This window comes from Heloderma suspectum, chromosome 10, assembly GCF_057233095.1.
Source record: "Heloderma suspectum isolate Gila_16-S chromosome 10, 16-S_ref, whole genome shotgun sequence".
Classification (NCBI taxonomy): Eukaryota; Metazoa; Chordata; class Lepidosauria; order Squamata; family Helodermatidae; genus Heloderma; species Heloderma suspectum.
Window position 1 is genome coordinate 14,203,580 of NC_139467.1, and position 23,035 is coordinate 14,226,614.

The window sequence follows — 23,035 nt, forward strand, 5'->3', positions numbered from 1 at the left end:
AGCCCATCAGACTCCTGGACCCAGTCGGGTATCTGCCCCAACCCTGCATTTTGATTTCTCTCTCAGAGAACCAGTGATTAGATACCTGACCAAGAAACAGATTCAAAGAGTAGGAGGGAGGGAAGCTAAGAACCAGAGAAGGTTGTCTTCCATTGTATCATTCCATGTCAGGCAGGGTGTGGAACTTCAGGCCTGGGGTCCAAAGACAACCTTCCCTGGGTCCCGGTCCAGCCTATGGATGTTCTCCAGAAGGCCACACCCCCTTCCTTAGGCCCCACCCTCATTCCTCCAGCTGCCAATGGTTTGGTGGTTTCCTGGCTTTTGCGAAATCCCTTCCCCATTCTAAAAGGCTGAAGGGCTTCTCCTAACGCTGAGTTACTCAGTAAGAGCTTTACACTAAAAGATGCTGGTATTGTCTGTGTTTCTTTGCCCCACCCCTTTTGCCTTGTGGAGGCTCTGAGAGCTTCTCTGAAATTGAATTCAGTCCTTGGTCTGAAAGAGGTTCCTCACCCCTGATGTAAGGGGAAGGGGTGAGTCTATGGCAGGATAAATAAACACCACTGACTGAGATGGCCAAAGGGTCACATCGAGAATGCATCTCAGTCAGAAGCTCTGCAGGCAGGAAGAGGAAACTGCTCTTAGAGTGCCAGGGTGAAAGGACCCCTGCTCCACCTCCTTGAGACCATTCCCCTTTGCCCGGGAGACCCTTGAAGTTCAAGGAGGTCCCAGTAACTCTCGGAGCTCTTAACAGGTTCTGATAATCTCTGATTCCATTTTTTTCTTGGCGTTGACAGATTTGGATTTTTGAAGCCTGTAAAAGGGGTTGGAGGCAAGAAGAATCAGGAGCAGAGTCAGGAGAGAATCTGTCAAGCCATGATGGAGTGAAGGTGGAACCTGGGATAATGCTGCAGAATATGAGCAAAGGATGTAAGGGCTTTGGAGGAGGTATCTGTTATTTATATTCCTTGTTCCTTCCCATCCCTTTTTCCTGCCATGTCATTTCTTTTTAGATTGTAATACTGTAGGCAGGTTGTTCTGAGAGACATTCAATACTATTTCAGTGGCTATTATGGTATACCTGTCAGAGTGTGACTCTACTGGCTGGGAAAGTAATATTATTACTTACTTGCTTTCGCTAACATTTTTATTCCTTCCATGACATGGTAAAGCCTCACAAGGAGGCTTCCAAAGATAAACTATAATACAATATGCAGTTACAACATTGTTAAAACAAACCCCAAAATTAACACAAGTAGCTGCAGCAGCATCTAAAATACCAATCCAGCACACAGTCAACAAAGAACAATAACAAACTGAATGAAGCACTATAACATTGCCAGCAAAAGGGACATGCATATTTCACAGGGAGAGGAGTTCCAAAGATTTGGAACCACCACTGAATGGGCCCAGACTATGACACTCACTAATCTTATGTTTTTTGAGGGCAGGTTCAGAAAAGCAGGACCTCCAAGGCCAGGCTTCAGGCAGGTTCATGTGGGTACGGGTAGGGATGTTGCGAGAGTGCAGGAAGGGGATGTAGTCCAGCAAACTGTCCCTCACTCATGCACCCCAGACTGGGTTGCTGAGACTCTGTGTGAACCTGGATCCACTTGCTGAGCAGCCCTGTGCTGTGCCCAGAGAGCAGATGTTTTGAGAGGCAGAGGAGACAGAAATCACCCTTAACACCTTCTTCTCCCCTCCTTGCAAAGAGGGGAGAGCAGAGAACAAGCAGAAGGTGTGATTCCCACCCCTCCCACCTGGCAAGACTCGAGAGGCAGCAGAGACATGAATCACCCACAAGCCCTTCTTCTCCTCTACGGGGACTCTGGCAGCCACCATTGTGCACAACAATGGTGGCTCCAGAATGTATTTTTAATGTTGGGTAAATGGTGCCTTTACGGCCACCAATAATACATCATTAAAAATATGGACATTCCAGACCTGCCACAGTTGCACACCATGGTGGCTTGCCATAAGGGCGGGCAGCCTGCAGCTACCTCAGGCGCTCCCTGGGGTAGTTTAGAAGCTTGCACAGCTCCGCGAGCAGGGGCAGGCAGTGGCAGCGGCTTGGCGAGCACCTGAGGAAGCTGGGTGCTGTTGAGTCCATCCAGCCCTAGGTGCAGGCAGTCTTTCCAGTAACTTGTTGGTGCAACACTATTAAGGGCTTTAAAAGTAAAAACGAACACACAGCATAGTACTTTAAACTGAGACTGGAAATGAATAGGTAGTCAATGTCATTGGCACAATACGGGTATGATATGAAGATTCCCGCAAACATTGTGGTGGTTCCATTCTGTACTTACTGAAGTTTCTGAAGCGTGCGTGTGTGAAACAGAGAATGAAATGAATTACCTAGGGTTCTAACTGTGCCAGCATAGGGATAGACTCCACGTCCGTGTATCTCAAGGCAATGGTTCTGGTCTCCCACACAGTAAGCCTTCCGTTTCTGCCAACATGCAAGGACAGGATGCCAATAAGAAAAGCAGCCTTCACATCTCTTTCCGTTCAACGTCATATTCACAGGTGGCACTGTGGGAAAGATGAGATGGTCAGACTGGGCTGGAAGCCCAACAGCTCTGCAGATGTGATGAGCAGGAAAATCACATTGAGTAAATGTTTCAGTGGGCCATTTTCTATTAGACTCTCATGGTGCAGAGTGACTAGGAAGGCTAGGGAAGGTTTTGTATAAGCCCATTGATAGTTATGCCATTGCTCATTTTGCTTTGTTACTTTTTGGCACCACAGCATTCATAGCGAAGCATTCATGACGGCAAGGAGAAGGGCTTAGAGCAATGACCCACCTAATTGGACTGACATAACTGAGGCTGGTTAACCAAGGAAGGCTTCCTAGAAAAGAACTGTTTTCAGCAGGCACTGAAAACAACCCAGTGTTGGTAACTGCCTGACCTCCAGGGACAGGGAATTCCAAAGGAAGGGGGACGCCACACTGAAGGCTCTTCTCCTGGTGGACTTTTGCAATGCTATTTCAGTGTCTTTTGCAATGCTATTTCTGGAGACTCCATGGCTTCAAACAGGAACCTCAGACTCTGAGGATGGGGCCTTGCAGAAGCTCCTGCAAATTCCATGTCCTCATGCTTTACAAGCAGAAGCAAATAGTGCCGTGCAACATCAGCATCCCTGATTGGCAGAGAGGAGGAAATCTCACTATTGAGATTGTACCTCAAACTAGCTCAAAATGGGCTAGATTAAACAACCATCAGGTGGATCCACAGTTGGCCACAGAATCGGACTCAAAGAGTGCTTATCAACGGGATCTTCTCAAACTGGGGAGAGGTAATGAGCGGGGTACCGCAGGGCTCAGCCCTGGGCCCAGTGCTCTTCAACATTTTTATTAATGACTTGGAGGAGGAGGCGCAGGGAATGCTGATCACATTTGCAGATGACATAGAATTGGGGGGGATAGCTAATACTTTTTAAGACAGAAACACAATTCAAAGTGATCTTGATAGACTGGAGCACTGGGCAGAAAACAACAGAATAACATTTAATAGGGATAAATGCCAAGTTCTGCACCTAGGAAAAAGAACCCAAATGCACAGTTACAAGATGGGGGATATGTGGCTCAACAACACTACAAGCGAGAAGGATCTTGGAATTGTTGTCTATCACAAGCTGAATATGAGCCAACAAAGTGATGTGGCTACAAAAAAGGCAAATGCTATTTTTGGCTGCATTAATAGAAGCATCGCTTCCAAATCCCAGGAAGTACTAGTTTCCCTCTACTCAGCACTGGTTAGGCCTCATCTGGAGTACTATGTTCAGTTCTGGGCACCACACTTTAAGAAGGATGCAGACAAGCTGGAGAGGGTTCAGAGGAGGGCAACAAAGATGATCAGGGGACCGGAAACAAAGCCCTACGAAGAGAGACTGAAAGAACTGGGCATGCTTAGCCTTGAGAAGAGAAGACTGAGGGGAGATAGGATAGCACTCTTCAAGTCCTTGAAAGGTTGTCACAGAGAAGAAGGCTAGGATCCCTTCTTGATCATCCCAGAATGCAGGACATGGATTAATGGGCTCAAGTTACAGGAAGCCAGATTCCAGCTGAACATCAGGAAAAACTTCCTGATTGCTGTTAGAGCAATACGACAATGGACCAATTACCTAAGGAGGTGGTGGGCTCTCCCACACTGGAGGCATTCAAGGTGAGGCTGGACAGCCATTTGTCAGGGATGCTCTGACTTGGATTCCTGCATTGAGCAGGGGGTTGGACTCGATGGTCTTGGTAGGGGTGTACGAAACCCAACTTACCTGGCTCTGCTGGGGTCTGCAGGTGGGGGGAGACAATCCGTTCCTCCCCCTGGAATCCTCGATGGGGGGGAGGTGATCTGTTCCTCCCGCCCAGAATCCTGTCCAGCCGGCTCTGCTCTGCAGCCCGTCCGCGGAGCTGCTGGCCAGGCCGATCCGCAGCAGGGCCTCCATCCACTGCTGTGCTGCTGCGGATGCAAATGGCGTCCTGCGTAGGGGCCGCCATTTGCATCCCTATGCTAGCCCGTGATCAGCTATGTAAATATTTACGTAGCCTATCACAGCTAAAGCAGGAACGCAAATGGCATAGGGGACACCATTTGTGTCCTTGCTCTAGCCGTGATAGGCTATGTAAATATATACATAGCCTGTCAAGGGCTAGCATAGGGACACAAATGGCGGCCACTACAACGGCCACCATTTGCAGCCACAGCAGCCCAGTAGTGGCCGGAGCCACTGCCGCCGCTTCATCCGCCACTTCATCCGCCGCTGCTGCCACATCTACCACCAGGTAGGTCCATCCCTGGGGGATTCCACAGCATGGTGGTGGGGAAACCTTTCCACCACAGACTGCGGGGGGCTGGATTCTAAAGAATCCAGCCTCACTGGAGTCCGTGGTGGAATTATCTGACATCCCTATTTGTAGGCCCCTTCCAACTAGGGATGGCGGAGAATTTCTCCCCGAAACTTCGGGGGGCCGAGCGCCAATGTGTTCGGCCCTCCAAACAAGTTTTGGGGAGAAATTCTCCACACCCCCCTGCCCCCCGCACCACCCCCCGGGACGGGACTTACCTTTGGCGAATGTCCCTCCCGGCGGCGGGTCCGGCCGGTGGTTCGTCGGGTCTTCGTCAGGGGCAGGGGCAGCAGCCAATCTTTCGACCGGCTGCCGCAGCCGCCATTCCAATAAAAGAAAAAAAAAATGCCCCCGTGATAGGCTACGTGACGATTAACGTAGCCTATCACAGCTAGATTTGCAAAGTCAGCCGTGATAGGCTACATAAATCGTCACGTAGCCTATCACGGGTGACTTTAAAAAAAAAAAAAAGCACGTACGGATAATGGCGGCCCCCATAGGGAGCCGCCATTCGCGTTCCTTATTTGGTCGCTGTAGTCTACGTAAAGGTTTACGTAGACTATGGCGAAAATAAGGGCAACGCAAATAGCGTTGCCCTTATTTTCGCCGTAGTCTACGTAAACCTTTACGTAGACTACAGCGACCAAATAAGGAACGCAAATGGCGGCTCCCTATGGGGGCTGCCATTTGCATATGCGCTTTTTTTTCTTTTTTTTTTAAAGTCACCCGTGATAGGCTACGTGACGATTTACGTAGCCTATCACGGCTGACTTTGCAGATCTAGCCATGATAGGCTACGTTAATCGTCACGTAGCCTATCACGGGGGCGTTTTTGTTTTTTTTTAACTGTTTAGTTCGCGGCCGGCAAGGCGAGGCGCCTCCTCCCCGGCCTGAATTTCAGCCGGGCGAGGCGGGAAGCCTCCCCCCCCAGCCTGAACTTCGCGGGGGGAGCAGCGAAGCGCCTCCCCCCCACCGCGAAAAGCTTCGAGGACAGGTAAGGGACTTTCGTGCACCCCTACTTCCAACCCTACTGTTCTATGATTCTATGATTTTATTGGCCAGGGCTGATGTAAACACTACATATGCACACACTTAGAATAAAAGAACAGCGTTCATTGGACAATATGGAGAATGCCTTTCACTTAACCCTGAGCAACTGCAGCTTCTCCCTTTCCCACACAATTAGAATTAGGTGTGTCACATGCAGATTACTGCCCCAGAACTTCCTCACATAGAAACAAAGTCCTGACCTCCCTTCGGTTGCAGGAAAATGGTAGCAAGAGACAATATATGTTCTATTCCTCTCCAGACAAAGATGCACTCATCACGTTGATCATGTATGGCAAGTTTCAAGGTAATAGTTCAACAGGTGTAATTTTTTATAAGCAGCAGAATTGTGAAGGGTATAGTGGTTGAGCCTGTTGTTTCATGACTCACCTTTTCTAAAGAAACTTTGCTGTGCCCCTTCAATTCCATTTCCCTCCAGACAACTATTCACTCTTATTCCCCCCCCCACACACACACTTCTTTTTAGTTGTTGCTCACAAGAATTAGTTTTATCTTTACTCCACAACTCTTCCCCACCCCTCACAGGCTACCACCCAATTTTCCTGTCCCTCAAAGCTTATGTCATGCCAAGATTCATTAGAACTCAGTCTTGGAGTTCATTTCTTTCCATATCAGGGATGAATCCAAGGGTATGTGAATCAGAGCAACTCTGAATATGTACAGAGTGTATTTCCTCAATTATTGCAACAACTGCAACCATTGCCTCCTCACATATTTACAATGCAGGAATGGGCTGCTTCTGTGCCCATTTCAGGGATGCACCCACAATCCCTTCCTTCCTTCCTTCCTTCCTTCCTTCCTTCCTTCCTACCTACCTACCTACCTACCTACCACAAAACATCAGCTTTCTGTTTTCTGTTTCAGCTACCTGATTTAGTTAAGGATGGATGAAAGTCCCTTACCTGGTCCCGCAGCTGTTTTCGGTGTGGGGGGGAGGCGCTCCGTTTCTCCCCCTGAAATTCTTGGCAGGGGGAGGTGCCCCACCCCTCCCAGCCAAAATTCAGGCCGGGGGGGAGGCACCCCATCCCTCCCTGCCGAAATTCTGGCCGGGGGTAAGCGCCCTGTCTCCCTGGCCGCGAAATAAAAAAGTAAATTGTAAAAAAAAAAAAGTGATAGGCTACGTAATGATATTTTCATTGCCCTTATTTTCGCTGTAGTCTACGTAAATCTTTATGTAGACTACCCATGCCCAAATTAGGGACGCAAATGGCGGCACCCATGGGCACCGCCATTTGAGTATGCGCTTTTTTTTATTCCCCCTCAAAGTCAGCCATGATAGGCTACATGATGATTTACATAGCCTATCACGGCTGACTTTGAAAATCTAGCTGTGATAGGCTATGTAAATCGTTACGTAGCCTATCACGTTTTTGTTTTGTTTTGTTTTTTACTATACTGGGAAATGGCGACGGCGGCAGCCGGTCGGAAGACTGGCCGCCGCCACCGAAACGCCGCTGGGACCCGCCGCCGAGAGGGACATTTGACAGAGGTAAGTCCCATCCCAGGGGGGGTGGGGAGGTGGAGAATTTCCCCACCAATTTCGGGGGGCCGAATGTGTTGGCATTCGGCCTCCCCGAGATTCGTGGAGAAATTCTCTGACATCCCTAGATTTAGTAGCCTAACTCACACAATTAAGGTGGTTTTTTTTTCTATTTTTACTGATGGACACACTGAAATATCTTATTCGTGTTTATGTTAATTTTTGACTGATGTAATTTACCAATATATTGAATTTATTGGTTTAGCCAAGGATGTCCCTTCCTTGGTCTTCTCCCAGCCTCTATCCCCTACTCTGTCAAAGGCCCACTGGAGATCTGACTGGCTTTTCACTAATCTCAGCAGGCAGGGAGAAGCAGAGAGAACTAGCCAAGAGTAAAACCATCTAATTTACATTTCGTCCTGAAGGTGCTGGAAGGATTTTTGAAAGAAGAAAAACGAAATACCCATTTCATTTAGAATACAATTCATACTGGTTTCTTTACATGCTTCAGTGAGAATATATGTGATGAAAAAGAGCAATTACAGCTTTTGCCATCAACATCAAGCTTAGCATAAAGAGAATAGAGATGCTTATCTGCCAATCTAGCAGGCAAGAAGTTGGGGAAAAGACAGACGGATATATCAGTGAATTACATACAGCGGGGAACAGACTTCTTGCAATCATCCCCTGTGCAGCAGGAAAGCTTGCTTGAAAGGGTTAGTCCTCTGCCCACATTAACAACGATGTAGTTTTCATGGCAGTTACTGGACTGCAGGCATATTTTAGCTGTCCTCTCCTGCCCTGTAAGGATAAAAAAGTAGAAGAATCTTTTAAATATTCTGGATACTGTCTTACTTTGGTTTTCAGAAGAATTTACCAAAAAAATTTCACAGATCTCCATATTTGGGATGAAAGGCCTCAGGGTTTTACAAAACTGAATGTGATGAAACAGAAACTGACAAATTAATTCACCTGGGCCCAGGACTTTGAGTCTGGATTTGAATCCCCATGCTAATTAGGGTTACCACCTCTTTTCTCTGACACCTCTTTTTCATTAACACCTGTATGATGGGCAGGTGCAACAACATGGGTCCTCTCCATGCTCGGATGGGAATTGAGTTTGGCTGGTGCAGATTAGTGAGACATTCATTTCAGTTCATGATAAGCATTCACAATTTTTTTTCATATTTGGTTGAGAAAGAACTTGAGGTTTTACAAATCCAAATGAAGGAGAAAGCAAAACTGACAGATTCTCCCTCCCCCCTTCCTCGGGGTGGACAGCCCTGGATTACACACCGCTCTGTAATTTGGGCAAACACCATATGCCTGTATAGAACTACCTTATGTCGAATTTCGGCTAGCCCCATTTTCTCTTCTCCAGGTGATGATACTAGCTCTAGGGATGTCAGAGAATTCCGCGACGGATCTCGGTGAGGCTGAATGCCAGTGCATTCGGGCCCCCGAAATCCATGGCGGAACGGCCTGCCGCCCCCCCTCCCCCCGCAGATCCCCTCCGGGACTAGACTTACCTGGAGCGGATGTTCCGGATGGTGGCAGCTCCAGCGGCGGCTCCAGCGGTGGTGGCGGCGGCGGCTGGTCTTCCGAACGGCTGCTGCCGCTGCCATTTGCAATCTGTATCTTTTTCTTTTTTTTCCCCATAGACGTGATAAGCTGCGTAAAGACTTACGTAACCTATCATGTCTGGGTTTAAAAAAAAAAAAGCGTACGCAAATGGTGGCGGCTACGGCCGCCGCCATTCATGTTCCTTATTTTTCACCGTCTTAGTCTATGTCAATATTTACGTAGACTAAGATGAAGAAAAGAAAGGGGAATGCAAATAGCGCCCACTACAGTATTTGCATTCCCCTTTCTTTTCTTTGTCTTAGTAAATATTGACGTAGACTAAGACGACGAAAAATAAGGAACGCAAATGGCAGCAGCCATAGCCGCCGCCATTTGCATACGCATTTTTTTTTGTGTGTGTTTTGTTACCCAGAGCCCTCCGTGGCCGGAAATCCAGCTGTGGACGGCCCTGGCCTGGGCCTGGCTGGCTGCTCCGCTGAGCCGCCACGGAGCACAGCCAGCCATCGAGGATTCTGGGGGGGAGGACCGGATCACCTCCCCCCCATCGAGGATTCCGGGGGGAAGGACAGAACGCCTCCCTCCCACCATGAACAGAATCCGCGAAAAGGTAAGTCACTTTCATACATCCCTAACTAGCTCTCCCAGGTCTCAGGCACCAGTCCTTCCCACTCTTGCTACCTGATATCACCTTAGATGAAGACACCAGGGTTTGCATCTGGGGGCTTCTGCATGTGATGCATGTCCTCTCCCATGAAGCTATGGCCTCAGTTTTCATCACGGCTGCACAACTGGAATAAGTGACTTGGCCCAGGTTCAGAAGAGCCACACTGAAGGGCAGAGGGATTGTGCCCCTAATCATGTTATTTTGGGTCATGAGACACAGGGACTACATCGTTTTAATCAGCTGGGATTCATGTATAATGGGAGGCACAGAAGAAAGCATGAAGGTAAAGCACAACCATTATTCCAGTCTACCATATTCTAAATGGTAGCAGCAGAGAGCAGACTGCAGGCATGACATGGGAAGACAATGGCACTCTGCCTGTGTTCAGAGACACTGTGTTATATGTGATATGATATGGCATGAGTTTAAAACAGGGCTGTGAGCAAATGGCCTTTTGAAATCCTCCATCCTATTTGTGGGCAGAGAAATTTGGAGGACAATTTAACTGAATTTCTACAGGAGCAACAGAAATTCTCAACAGGTGCTCGCAGGTAGGGACCACAATGGGCAGCTTCCTAAAGGCTTTTTCTTTGGGTGTGGGGGGCTGTACGTCCACTGCAAGTGGCAACAGCATCCAGTATGTTGGCAGGCTGGCCCCCATTTTCCATCCTCCACAATGCAGGGGAGGCGTGCATGCGTGCATGCGTGTGTGAGGCAGTGTTGTATGTATGTGGTCTTCAAGGAAGAGATGGAACTAATGCTGTGTCAAAATCTGTCCTCCAATTTTTGTGAGTAGCTGAGGGTGTTGTGTGTGTGTGTGTGTGTGTGTGTGTGTGTGCTTTCTTTCTATTACATATCTCTCCATTACTCTCCAAACTCCCAGTCTGCCTGCATTTCCTGATCTGGAAAAGCTATATGAGGGGAATAGCTCATAATGTTTTCTGCTGGGCTTTAATTTACGTGTGGGAAGCCTAGGAGGCTAGAGGCTGCTGGATAGATGATGATGTGTGATTTATAATGAAAAATGGGACACTCACACACACTGAACAGCTACTTCCTAAATAAGGTAAGTAGAGATGTCCATTGCTTGGAAATCTGGCATGTTTGGGGCTCGACGGATGTCCGCTGACTGCCAGACTTGGCTTGCATTTCAGAGCCAAGCTGTGAGTTTTCCCCAAACTGTGGGGACATTTTTTCCTTTGGGGAGTGGGGCACAATGTGTGCAGAGATCTGTGCAAGTTGCGTGCACAATTTAGTTGTTTGTGCAAGTTGAGGCTGTAATTTGTGCAAATTAAATAAAGCATAGAAAATCTGCTAACTGGCCCAACTCAGTGCAGACCAAGTTGGGCCAGTTAGTGGAAAACAGCAAAGTCTAGGGGGCTGAGACAATGAAAGTTCATTGAGCTCCACCACCCCGTTCCCATGGATTCCTCTGACATCCCTAAAGGGGATACCTGAACCCAACCCATGAAATTTTCTCTGAACTTTTCTTCTTTGAATTTCTTTTCAAAGCAACTTATTTTCTATCAAATTGAATGAGAATAGTAAAAAAAAAAAAGGGGGGGAATTTTGCCACAGTATTACTTTATAATTGTTTCTTTAAAGAAGTAACAATTAAAGGCCAAAGGTGACGGCATGGGCTGAATGGGTGTGATCAAAGGAAGAGGGGTGATGTTTCAAGGCAAAGACCAACAGTACCTGTTGGTGATTTCTTTTTCTACTTACGCCTTTGACGGAAAGGATTGTATAAGTAATGGGCTGGAAGAAACAATCAGAAAGAGAAACTGATTAGGAGTGAAAGAGTATGTCCAGCTTCAGAGAGATAATGGGAGAAAAACTGGGAGGTTAACTAAGATGGAGGACTCTCATACAACATCTGGATTACATCACCTGGGACAGTTTAGCTTAGGAAAAAGGGGGATAAGGGGAGACATGATAGAGGTGTACAAAATTATGTATGATATGGAGAAAGGGGATTGGAAGACACCTTTCTCCCTTTCTTATAATACTTGAACCCAGGAACATGATCTCATGAAGCTGATTGGTGGGACATTCAGGACAGATAAAATGAAATATATCTTCACAGTGCATAGGTAAACAATAGCATCCACTTCCCCCAGAAATAGTGATAGCTATCAATTTGGATGGCTTTAAAAGGGAAATGGACAAATTAATGGACATTAAACCTATCAGTGGCTATTAGTCCTGATGGCTATATGCTACCTCCACTATCAGAGGCAGTATGCCTATGTTCCACAGTTGCTGGGGAACATGGGCAAGGGGGTGCTGTTGCACTCATGTCCTGCTGGTGGATTTCCCATGAACAGCTGGTTGGCCTGGCCAGGCCACCATGAACAGAATGCTGGAGGAGATAGACCGTTTGTCTGATCCAGCAAGGCTCAAATTATTATGTTCTTATGTATCAAAGGACAAGTATTTATTGTGAGCAAAAACAACAACAACCAAAAAAACCCCACCTGTTCCTGCCATTGCCATTTTGAGAGGGTTCTACTCTTAAAAGCAGCATAGACATTTTAAAAAAAATCTATATAGAAATAAATAATAAATTAATTCATAGTAGAAACAATACCACCATCCCTACTTTAAATATTCAGGCTACCAATACTCATAATTTATCTCAGCATGGAGAAATGGCTAGGGCTTCTTTCTTTGATTTCCCTGAATATTCTGTGTTGCTAGGACCTTTAAGGAAATGCAGTGCCAAGGTCAAGATAGGCACATACTTCTCAGCAGGAAGATCCAGATAATTTTACCCTGCCTGGGTGCTCAGCTAAGGTGCAGAGTAATTAGCAGCAGTAAAGATTAAGCCAGCTCTACTCATGGAAGAGCAAAATGGTGTGGTTTCTGAATTTGTTCCACATTCACCAGACCCTGCAGGCAGCTATTGATTTTCAGGCAGCTATTGATTTTTTCTCCCACTTACGTGATATGGTCTCTGATTGAATGGTGGCACACCTGTCTAATTCATTGATACAGGTGTCCATAGTTCCAACACAACTGAGTTGAGAACTGCTACAAATCTCACAATTTAGAGACAATCCTAAAAGCAAGGGGTGGGGAGACAGAAGCATCAATCAGATTAATTCTCATTCATCTACCACAAATGTTCATCATAATCCTAGATATACTCCTAGATATCCTAGATATAAATTGTGTGGCCCCAGGGAAGCTCATCATCAGGCATCTGCAAGGTGGGAGATATTGTGGAGGGCCCATCTCAGTGGCAGAACATGTGTTTTATACAGAAGGTGAAAGGTTCAATTCCCAATTTATGGAGATAGGGCTAGGAATGAATCCTGTCTGGAACCCTGGAGAACCATTGCCATTCAATGACTGGATTCGTACAACACGGTAAGCCATCGTGGTTGTGAACCATGTTTATTTCAGAGTGGCTTCTCAGGTCATCCAAACCTGCCAGCATGAACAGCCACTCTGAAACAAGCATGGATCACAACCCACCATCACTTATCATGTTGTGCGAAACCAGCCAGTTTCAACAATGCTGGGCGAGATGGACTCAAGGGTCTGACTGAGTATAAGGCAGCTTCCTATGAGATTTTAACTGCTGAAAGGATACTGTTGAAGGGCAACTTAGCAAGAAGTGGAAAGAACGAGCCATTCAGTTCTCATAACTGGACTCACTGACTAGAGCAGTTGTCATCAATTTTACCTTGAGGAACTCCTTGTGCTGTAGCCATTGTTAGTTCTACTTGGAGCAGACACATTGAAATGAGTGGGATATACTTTAGACCAGTGAAGGCTGGTGGCTCCTTTTTCAGAGGGGCAGTGCATCCACTCTGGGTTTCAGTGAGAACCAGTCAGAACTCTAAAGGAGCTATCCAAAGTGCTAGTCCTATCCCCAAGATGGAGGGAGCCACCATCCTCCATTGAGTTAGACTAACATTGGATGCATCCCTCTTTATTATTCTCTGCAGAAAAAGCCTGAATGTATGCCTTGGAACCTCTCCATCAGGGATGCAGAACGTCAAGCCCAGGGGCCAAATCTGGCTTGCTTGGGGTCCCAATCTAGCCCTTTGGGGTTCCCCAGATAACCCCAACCCCTTTCCCCCAACTGCCAATCATTTGATGGTTTCCCAGTTTTTCTGCAGTCCCCCTCCCCCACATTCTAAAAGGTTGAAATGTCTTTCCTAAGGCTTAACTACTGGCTATATGAGCTCTAAGCTAAAATATGCTGGCATTTTTGGTCTTTTAGTCCTACCCCTTTGGCCTTTGGCCCCACCGATGACCACTGGAATGTGGTAGAATGTGGAATGCGGCAGAATGTGGAATGTGGCAGAATGTGGAATGAGGAGTGTGAATGTGGAATGTGACATGTGAGTGTGGAATGTGGCCCCCAACAGCTTCTCCAAGATGAAATTTGGCCCTCAGGATGAAAGAGGTTCTGCACCTCTGACTAGGGATGTTGGAGAAACCTGCACTAGATTCAACTGAGTTTGGATTTCCAAGAATCTGACCTGTGGATTCTGCTGTGGATGGGCTTTTTTCTGAGTCAGGTAGATTACATGGACTTCAGGACTGGTTTTTCATTTGTGGGGGGATTTGTGCCAATGTGCATTAGCACTGATGTGCTCACTGAGCAGGTCTGGGCCACTCGTTGAGCTTCCCTGTGGCTGGACAGAGATGGGTCTGTCCATCCCTAGTACTTTTGTGTGCTCAGTCAACATTGGGCTGGGCTTTTTTGTGAGGGCCCAGCCCATTGCTCCCTTTTGGTGTGCGTGCGCACATGTGCGCGCATGTACATGTTCTGCAAACTTCAGCGTTTCTCCAAACATGCTGATATTTCTCTCTTGTTTCCCAGTAGCCCCATTTAAATCAATTTCTCTTGGCATGAGATAACTGAATCCACTATTCAAGGGATAGTGATGATAATGATATGCAGGACCATGCCTATATTTTCACCTTCTTACCCACACACACTCATTTCCACTTGCTTACATTTTTAAACAAATTCTATTTAAAATGAATGTTTTTTAGAAATAAATATATGTGAACACCTCTATTATCATGTTAAATTCCCATCCCATAATTTTATAATGTCAGGGTCCTTCTATGCTTACCTTTACTTGCCAAGAATAACAATAGTCCTGTATTAAACCAGCACAGGGCGAGACGGTGCATCAAAAGCATGATTTCCTCGGCTATTGGTAACTGCACAGAAGAGAGAATTTGGACTGACACAGCTTGTTACACCACAGTGATGAAAGCAAGGAAAGGAATGGCTCCTCCCACCCACAAAGGAGAGGAAAAACATGTAAATGAGAAACAACTTTGGCTCACGTACCACTTCAAATTCAAATGGGGACTGGAGTAAAGATGGTAGATAATTTCATTTGGTCCACATTTTTTAAGCTCTCCAACTAATTCACTCTTCCTGGACTAATATGCAGACCGGCCACTTCTCCAAAGAGTCCAATGCAGTTTTCATCTTGAAATTGCGTTAAAAAGGTGCACATTAGCGAAAGTTGCATACAAAATGTGCATATTCGGGAAAGTTACATACAAAAATGCATATGCCAGGAGAAATTCCTCATGACAATAAATGCAAATTTTCCTGTGTGTGTGTGTGTTTCTTTTTAATGCACAGACTGATGCAGAAATTGGACGTTAATTGACTTATTACTGAATACATGCAATACTGAAATGAACTGGAAATAGACTGATTGATCCATGACTGAAATAATCAAAAAGAAGCTGCAGATGTGGAGTTCAGAAAGTTGTGCTATGACCTAGTTCTGAAACCAAAGTAAAGTTTAAATGAGCAGGTATTTTTGCTGCATAATTACCTGCACCCCATTTTGTTGATTCATTAGGGGAGGCATCAGGTTTGCCCATGGTATTATATGAAATCACCTCCACCTGAATGCATGATTTTTGTCCTGGAAAGACATACGGAAGGGTTAACCCCCTCAACATAGATGTTGTGATCCAACTTGGGGGCTCCACTGACTGATATTCTGTAATGGATTTCTCATAGAGCATTTAGAGTAGCCCTTTTGGGGTATCACAGTTAAGTGTTTTCAACTCTAACCACTTGGCTTTTATTTAATGTATCAGTTGTCCCCCCCACCGAATACAAATAATAGACAAAAGAATACTTGTATATGTGGAATACTGCTGATTACAGCAATGATTCACCATATAGATCCACCACATAATTCAACAACAGTTCCAACATTTACTTTTTGTAGCCTTCTAAATCTTATTTAATGCACATGGAGCTAATTACCAGTTATGTTTTATAATGATTTTCCTCTTGGTCGATAAGGATTATATATATTCAACCGAGCTAGTTCAGAGTCTTGCTTGTAAAATAAAATAAATAAAACTTTCAATAAAAAGTTAACAACATTTGTTCTCGCCATTCCTAAACCACTTGATTGTTATTATAATACTGGGGAGAAGTGGGTTGTTTTCAAGATGCTAGTGGTGGGTAACTCGTACTATGAGCAATATTCAGCATGTGCTCCTGACCTGACCATGAGGCAAATATTAGTTTGGAGGGTAAATTGTACTCTCTTTCACCTTCACTGTAACTACATAATCTTTCCTAACCATTATGCAACCCTGCCAGGCCCGATCTGCATTTGTGAGAGAAAGTATGTGTGTGTGTGTGTGTGTGTGTTTGAGTTTGACAGGGAGGGGAAATCCAAATGGTACATGCCAGATTGAGAGCTTTCAGACGAGGGTAGTGCAGGGGAGAGAGGACATAAAACCTTTGATATTACCCCTAGTTTTCAGCGCAGGGTTTTGTTTTGTTTTAAATGACAGCCAGCCTCTTTGTAACCCCACCCTTCCCTTTAAAGCGCCTGCTGGATTCAGCCTCTGGTTCCATTACACTGTTATCCTGATCAACTTCAAAGGAGTTCAGAGAGCAGAATACTCCAACGACGCTGTGAGGGAGGTTAAGGTGAAATATAATGGCCAGTGCAGGAATTAGCACTGAATTGTCTCCCTGGCAGTGGAAGCTGGTGGCTCTGATGTCAGTGGGGCAGTGAATCTAAAGGAGCCATCCAAAACTCTTCACAACCCCAGTAAGCATAACACTCTAATTGAGGTGTAGGGAGATTGCTTGAGGGAAGCATGTATCATTACTGAGTAGGCCAAACCCCAAAGTGAACAGGCTGAAGTGCATGCACAGGAACTTTCACATTGTTCCTGTGCGCATTGTAACCACTATACCACAGTGGCTTCAGCTTCGGGGGTGGGAGGGGAGTAATTTTCAGTCAGGAGCTGGTTCTGGTGTTACCATGTCTAAGTAGTCAGAATTCCTAGTGCCTCCTTTCTCCACTGCTGGGAACAGAGAGGTCCAGGGCCAGGTACGCTGGCAGCATTTAGGTGAGCACCGAGGAAACAGACTGAAGGAGCCCTCCCACAAGGCGGACGAAGTGATCTCCCCTCCACCTGCCCCAGCTCCAGAACTTTGCAACCGCAGAGCTGATTGAGCTATGGAAGAGAGAAAATGGGGATGGAGGTTGTAGAGACCCTCAGCAGAGGTTGCTTCAGCGCTTGTGTGCTTGTAGTGGCTGTCACCTCTAAGCCTCAGTTTTCAAAAGATTGCTCAGCATGAGCTGCTACTCTGATGTAGCCCCTGTGTAGCTGTTTCTATTGTGATGCCCTCTCTGGAGGAGCCCATGAGATGAGCCAGGTGGTTGGATGGTTGGTGATGTAAGAGGACAAACTCTTATGCACAGTGTACAGGATCCATCCCACATCCTGTTTTGCACAAGCCAGGAGTGAAGCTCACCCCATCGATACATCAGCAGTGACCAAGTGGTTCCAGGCTGTTTGTCCATGGAGTAGTTGACCACCTTGCTCCAGGCAGGCTCCTGTATCCTTCCTTGCACACTCTCATGACAGGCAGTTATGCAATAAGTTGGGATATCAGAGAAATCCACAATGGATTCTGATGACTTTGGATTTCTATGAATCTGACCCACAGATTCTGCAGCAGACTGGCACCTTCCAAGTTGCTCAGACTCAGCAGACCTGCAGACCATTCAACAAAGAAACAAACAAACAAAACCTTTCCAGAATTGTATGCAAATCTAGTTGTACAAACGTTACTGAACAATATGCTAATATATACACCTTAAAACACACACACCATGTTATAATCCCTGATCTCTCTCCAGCCTCTGCTGTGTAGCACCCTTTTCTGTGTGCACTCCGCTGAATGATTGTACTCTTGAGTGAAGAAAAATATACAAAATGTGTCAGCGAAAGTTAAATAAATTGTGGTGGACTGGAAGGGGGGAAAGATCTGATTCTGTTAATGAGTGAACAATGGAACAATACATGCCTGGCACTCTGCAAAACACAGATGGAACAGATTCAACAAAATCCTTACAACCCTAGCAATAGGTGAGGTATTCTTATGATGGAACTGATTATGTAAGGGACATTGCACCTGCTACCTTGCTGTTTACAGAGCCACCTCCAAGGTAGAGGAACCATATTGGGGTGATTGCTTGTCAAGCCCCCAGCCCAAAACACACAGTTAAACAGGTGTATTTTCTTTATGATCCACTCCATCCTGGATGCTGATCAATAAAGACTAGGGATGCTGGTCGCTTGGAAATCCAGTTGTTTTTTGAGTTGATGGAGTTCTGTGGCGTTTATGGCTCAATTTCTGTTTGCAAGCTGAGCTATGGGCTTTTCCCCAAACTCCAGGCACTTCTTTTGAGCATTTTTTCAGAGGTTCCACAATTTGCACAAATTTCTGAGCAATCTGCACAAGTTTCTGAGCAATTTACACAAAATATGGCCAAATTTTAGCAAATGACAGCTGAATTGGCACAAATTATGGCCAGGCTGGCAAAAATTATAGCCAAATTGGTGCAAATCTGCACATATTGCTCAGAAATGTGCACAAATTGAAGAACCTGTAAGGAAAAAAACCCAAATGTTAGGGATGTCAGAGAATTCTGCCCGAATTGTAAATGGGATCGAATTCTGACAAATCTGGTCCGCGGAATCCTCCTCGGAATGGGGTGGCCTGGTCGACCATGACCAGAGCTCACGCGGACCTGTTTTTTTCTTGTCCACTGAATGGCAGATTTTACAAAAATAATTAGGAAAATAAATCCGTAAATTGGAAATGGAGGAAGAAGAACGCGAATGGCTTTACCCTTTTTACGAGGCATTTTCCCGAGGCTTTCTTTCGCTGGGGCTGAGTCGCGACGTGCACGGAAATCCTCCATCTTTTCTGTTTATTGTCTGTGGAGGTGAGGTCAGGTGAGGTGAGGTCTGGTGAGGTTGGGTCAGGTCCGGTGAGGTCAGGTCAGGTCAGGTCAGGTCCAGTGAGGTCAGGACAGGTGAGGTGGGGTCAGGTCAGGTGAGGTCAGGTGAGGTAAGGTGACCGGAAGTTACATGGGGAATCCCCGCAAAGGGCTTTACTCTTACAGAGACCGACGGCGGGTGCACGAAAAGGATTTTTCAGCGGTACTTACAGAATTATTTACCTAAGTTCAGGGAACCGGAAAAAAACGGGGGAATCCGGGGCATGCGGATGGCGGAACGGGGCAGCCCTCAGCTCTGTGGAATCCTCGCTCAGCGGAGCCGCTCCATGAGGATTCCGGGGAGGAGGAATGGATCTCCCCCCCCCCACAGATTCCTCACCCGAACAGATGGTGGGGAATCCGTACGTCCCTACCAAATGTACAAAATGCCTAGCACATCCACAAATTGTCCCAACTTGCTGCTGATTGAGTTGGGCACTGCAGCTGGAACCAAAAGAAAGTCTGGGGGGAGGGGGGACTGAACCTAGGAAAACTCATTGAACTCTGCCCCCAAACAGATTTCTTTGACATCTTTATTTATTTATTTATTTCCCACCTTTCTTCCATTGTGGAACTCAAGGTGGCTACATGTGGTTCCCAGGTGGTCTCCCCTCTAGGGATGTACGAAAGTCACTTACCTGGTCTCGCAGCTTTTTTTGCGGTGGGGGGAGGTGCTTTGCTTCTCCCCCCGAAGTTCAGGCGAAGGGGGGGAGGCTTCCCATCTCGCCCGGCCGAAATTCAGGCTGGGGAGAAGCGCCCCGTGTCCCCTGCTGCAAACTACGAAAGAAAGAAAGAAAGAAAGAAAGAAAGAAAGAAAGAAAGAAAGAAAAAAGACCACGTGGCCATGATAGGCTACATAAATCGTTACGTAGCCTATCATGGGTGACTTTGGAAAAAAAAGAAAAGACCACGTGGCCGTGATAGGCTACGTAAATCGTTACGTAGCCTATCACGGGTGACTTTGGGAAAAAAAAAGCGCGTACGCAAATGGCGGCGCCCATGGGGCGCCGCCATTTGCGTTCCTTATTTGACCCCTGTAGTCTACATAAATCTTTACGTAGACTACGGCGAAAATAAGGACAACGCCATTTGTGTTCCTTATTTGACCCCTGTAGTCTACGTAAAGATTTACGTAGACCACGGTGAAAATAAGGACAACGCTATTTGCGTTGCCCTTATTTTCGCCGTAGTCTACGTAAAGATTAACAATTACAACGTAATTGTAAATATTACGTTGTGATTGCTTACGGATTTCCTCCATAGGGGGGAATCCCCCCGTTGCTTCCGCCGTACTCTCGCCATTGTGGATTGCCTTGGCCAGAACTTTTCCACTATTTTCGTAATGATTTACGTATTTTTTGTCGTTGCTGCCCGAAATATGTTTCCCACTTTCCCGCCTTCTGTGCACTCCCCCGCTGTCTTGTTTTCTCGGACAGGGACAGGGACTGTGATTTTATTAATTTCTGTGTATTTGTGCTTAATGATCCTCGCGTTTACTGGTTTTGTTAACCTAACCGCCTCACAGTCACAATAAAAAAAAATGGGGCTGCAGCTCCGCTTCCGCAAAATCTGTCGTCAACTTCCTGCTAACTTCCTGAATGTCGTCTGCATTTGCGCTTGCGTCTGCGTGGGGATTTGTGGGTGGAGTTCTGTGGTGTGGTGGTGGTGGTGTGTTAGTGATGGTGCTTGCTTATTATTGGATTTCCTGTTGTTTGTTCATTGTTGTGGTTTTGTCTGGTCTGTGTGTGTGTGTGTGTGTGTGTAGTTGTGCATTGTGGTGTTTTTGTCCGGTTTGGTCTGTGTGTGTGTGTAGTTAAGTGGTGGTTGTGCGCGTGGCTGTCTTGGTGTGTGTGTTTGTGTGCAAATTGCAAAATGGCTGCACCAGTGCGTGGCAGGAGGTGGGACCATGAGGAGACCAAGGCCCTCCTCATCAACATTAAGCACAGTGAGGTGGTGTCAGTGCTGTTTGGCAGCTCCTCCTGCCGCAATGAACTTTATTGGGCCCAGATAAAGAGGAGGATGGAGCGAGCAGGCCACCATCGCACAGTTGGACAATTGAGGTCCAAATGGAAGGCACTCAAGCAGTCCTTCGTCAGAGAGGGGATTGCTGCTGCTGAGTGGAGGGCACCGCTGTCCAACTCCCCCGCCTACTACTGGCGCATCCGCAGAGTGTGGGTCCAAGCAGGCCGGACCCCATTTTTGCAGAGGTATATGCCTCGTAAGTTATACTTATCCCATCATCAAGCTCAACTAAATATGAAGACAAGGATGTGTACTGAAAATGAAGCTATCTCTTTGTGGTCTCATGCAGAAACAAACAAATCCTGACATTTAGCCTGCAATCCTATGCTTGCTGAACTTGGACAGAAAAAGGTCCCATCATCTTCCGGCCACTTTGGCTGGTTGAAGGGATGCTGGGAACTGCATTGTTTTTCCCTGTACAACCACATGCATAGGATTATGCGGGCCTGGCTACTACAACTCATATTACACACTGACACACTGTCCATTTCCAGGGAAATGCTGCTTCTGCCGGTCTCTGCAGTGCACACAGGGGGACTGGCACCAGCCCAGCAGCAACAGGGCCAGCCTCTCGGTGTCATCTTCCTTCTTCATGTAGTGATTGCTGAATTTTTGCACCCCACCCACCCCACCTTTCTACCACGACATTGGCACTCAAGTCAACTCATGAGCAAGTGTTCATCTGAGACCTTGGAGATCTGGGTATAGTCCACTCAGCCATGGAAGCTCGCTGGGTGACTTTGGCCCAGTCAGAAAGCCCCAGCCTACTACCTCAGTGTTGTTGTTGTCAGCATTAATGGAGAGGAAGAGGCTAATGTGAGCCGCCTTGGGTTCCTTGCGCTAGGAAAAAAGGTGGCATTTATGCAATGCATCACTAGAATGAACAGATACCATGGCATTGCAAATGTAGAAGTGGGGTGACTAGAAGTGCAATCCTGTGCATGTTTACAGAAGTCCAGCAGTCCCCATCACACCAAAACTGTCAGTACTGTATAATCTGCCTCCCTAATTATCCCCTCATCATTAGACCTTGTGGTGGAAGGACAGAATCAGTGGTCCTTATGGTAGTGGGGATGGTGATAGACAGATCAATCAGTGACTGTGGTTTTGTTCACTCACCACATATATAAAGGCATTCATTCTGTTACTGTGACATCCCACAGCTGAGCATCATGCCTTGCTGGTGGAGGAGGCACTGAGGGCCACGGAGAGGGAGAGGACAGAGGAGGAGGAGGAGGAAGAGGAAGAGGAGGAGGAAGAGCCAGCAGCAAGAGGAGCAGCATCTGTAGAGGAAGGCCATCCTTCTTCCACAGATGAAGCCCCTCCTCTTGTGATCCTGAGGCGTCTGATAAGAGATGTCCGGATGCTCAGGAGGACCTGTAAGTAGTACTACAGAATGGCACCTGACCTGAGCTAACAACTTTGCCTGCAAGATGCATATTACCATTGTGCTTTATTCTTCTCTTTCTTTCTACACACAGGTGACGACCTTCGAAGAAGGGTGGAGGCCCTGGAGCAGGAAAGCCATCCTCCTCCTACGAGCTGAGGCCTGCAGCCACAACCAGCCAGCCCAATGTTGTTTTTGAATTGTTGAATTGTTGAATTGTTGAATTGTTTCTGTGTTTTGTTTTGATCTGTTCTGTTTGTATATAAAGTTCTTTCTAAAAAATAGGTTACAATTCCTTGGTTCAAGTCCACAGATATAATTTCTTAAATCTAGATCATTGTACACAATGATCTCTGTGTTTGCTTACTGTTAACTGCAACAAGAATGCCTCCCCAGAATCCCAGCCAAACAAGAACAGCTGCTGTAAGCTTCCCTCATAGGGAGATGGACAGTCCGCATCCCTGATGTTATGAATGAATGCATTCAAGACGAGGCTGGACAGCCATCTGCCAGGGATGCTCTGACTTGGATACCTGCATTGAGCAGGGGGTTGGACTCGATGGCTTTGTAGGCCCCTTCCAACTCTATGATTCTGTGGCTCTACGATTCTATGAAGTATGCTTTGTTTTACGTGTAGGTGCATATCACATAGATGTAAACTGGATGCATA

At 46.5% G+C, this 23,035-nt stretch overlaps 2 protein-coding genes across 7 annotated transcripts in view; one reads left to right on the plus strand and one right to left on the minus strand.

Annotated features, from left to right (window-relative positions):
- Positions 1–23,035, minus strand: part of LOC146337756 (phospholipase A2 inhibitor gamma subunit B-like) — a 32,167-nt gene that overhangs the window by 2,502 nt on the left and 6,630 nt on the right. The window contains exons 4-11 of one of the 6 annotated variants that reach the window (XM_084815248.1): positions 19,595–19,733; positions 18,806–18,894; positions 14,960–17,664; positions 14,736–14,826; positions 12,581–12,697; positions 11,362–11,394; positions 8,046–8,189; positions 2,353–2,529 (exon numbers count right to left, since the gene is read on the minus strand). In XM_084815248.1, coding sequence (XP_084671374.1) covers positions 2,353–2,529; positions 8,046–8,189; positions 11,362–11,394; positions 12,581–12,697; positions 14,736–14,805 — 541 coding nt within the window. In that variant the 5' untranslated portion in view covers positions 14,806–14,826; positions 14,960–17,664; positions 18,806–18,894; positions 19,595–19,733. The other 5 variants (XR_014785092.1, XR_014785093.1, XR_014785094.1 and 2 more) reach the window with 5 other exon arrangements.
- On the plus strand, positions 825–22,545 carry LOC146337757 (uncharacterized). Its single transcript, XM_084815254.1, has 4 exons — positions 825–945; positions 9,385–9,579; positions 22,142–22,357; positions 22,460–22,545. Exons 1-4 carry the CDS (start codon positions 903–905, stop codon positions 22,522–22,524), a joined length of 519 nt encoding a protein of 172 aa, XP_084671380.1. The 5' UTR covers positions 825–902; the 3' UTR covers positions 22,525–22,545.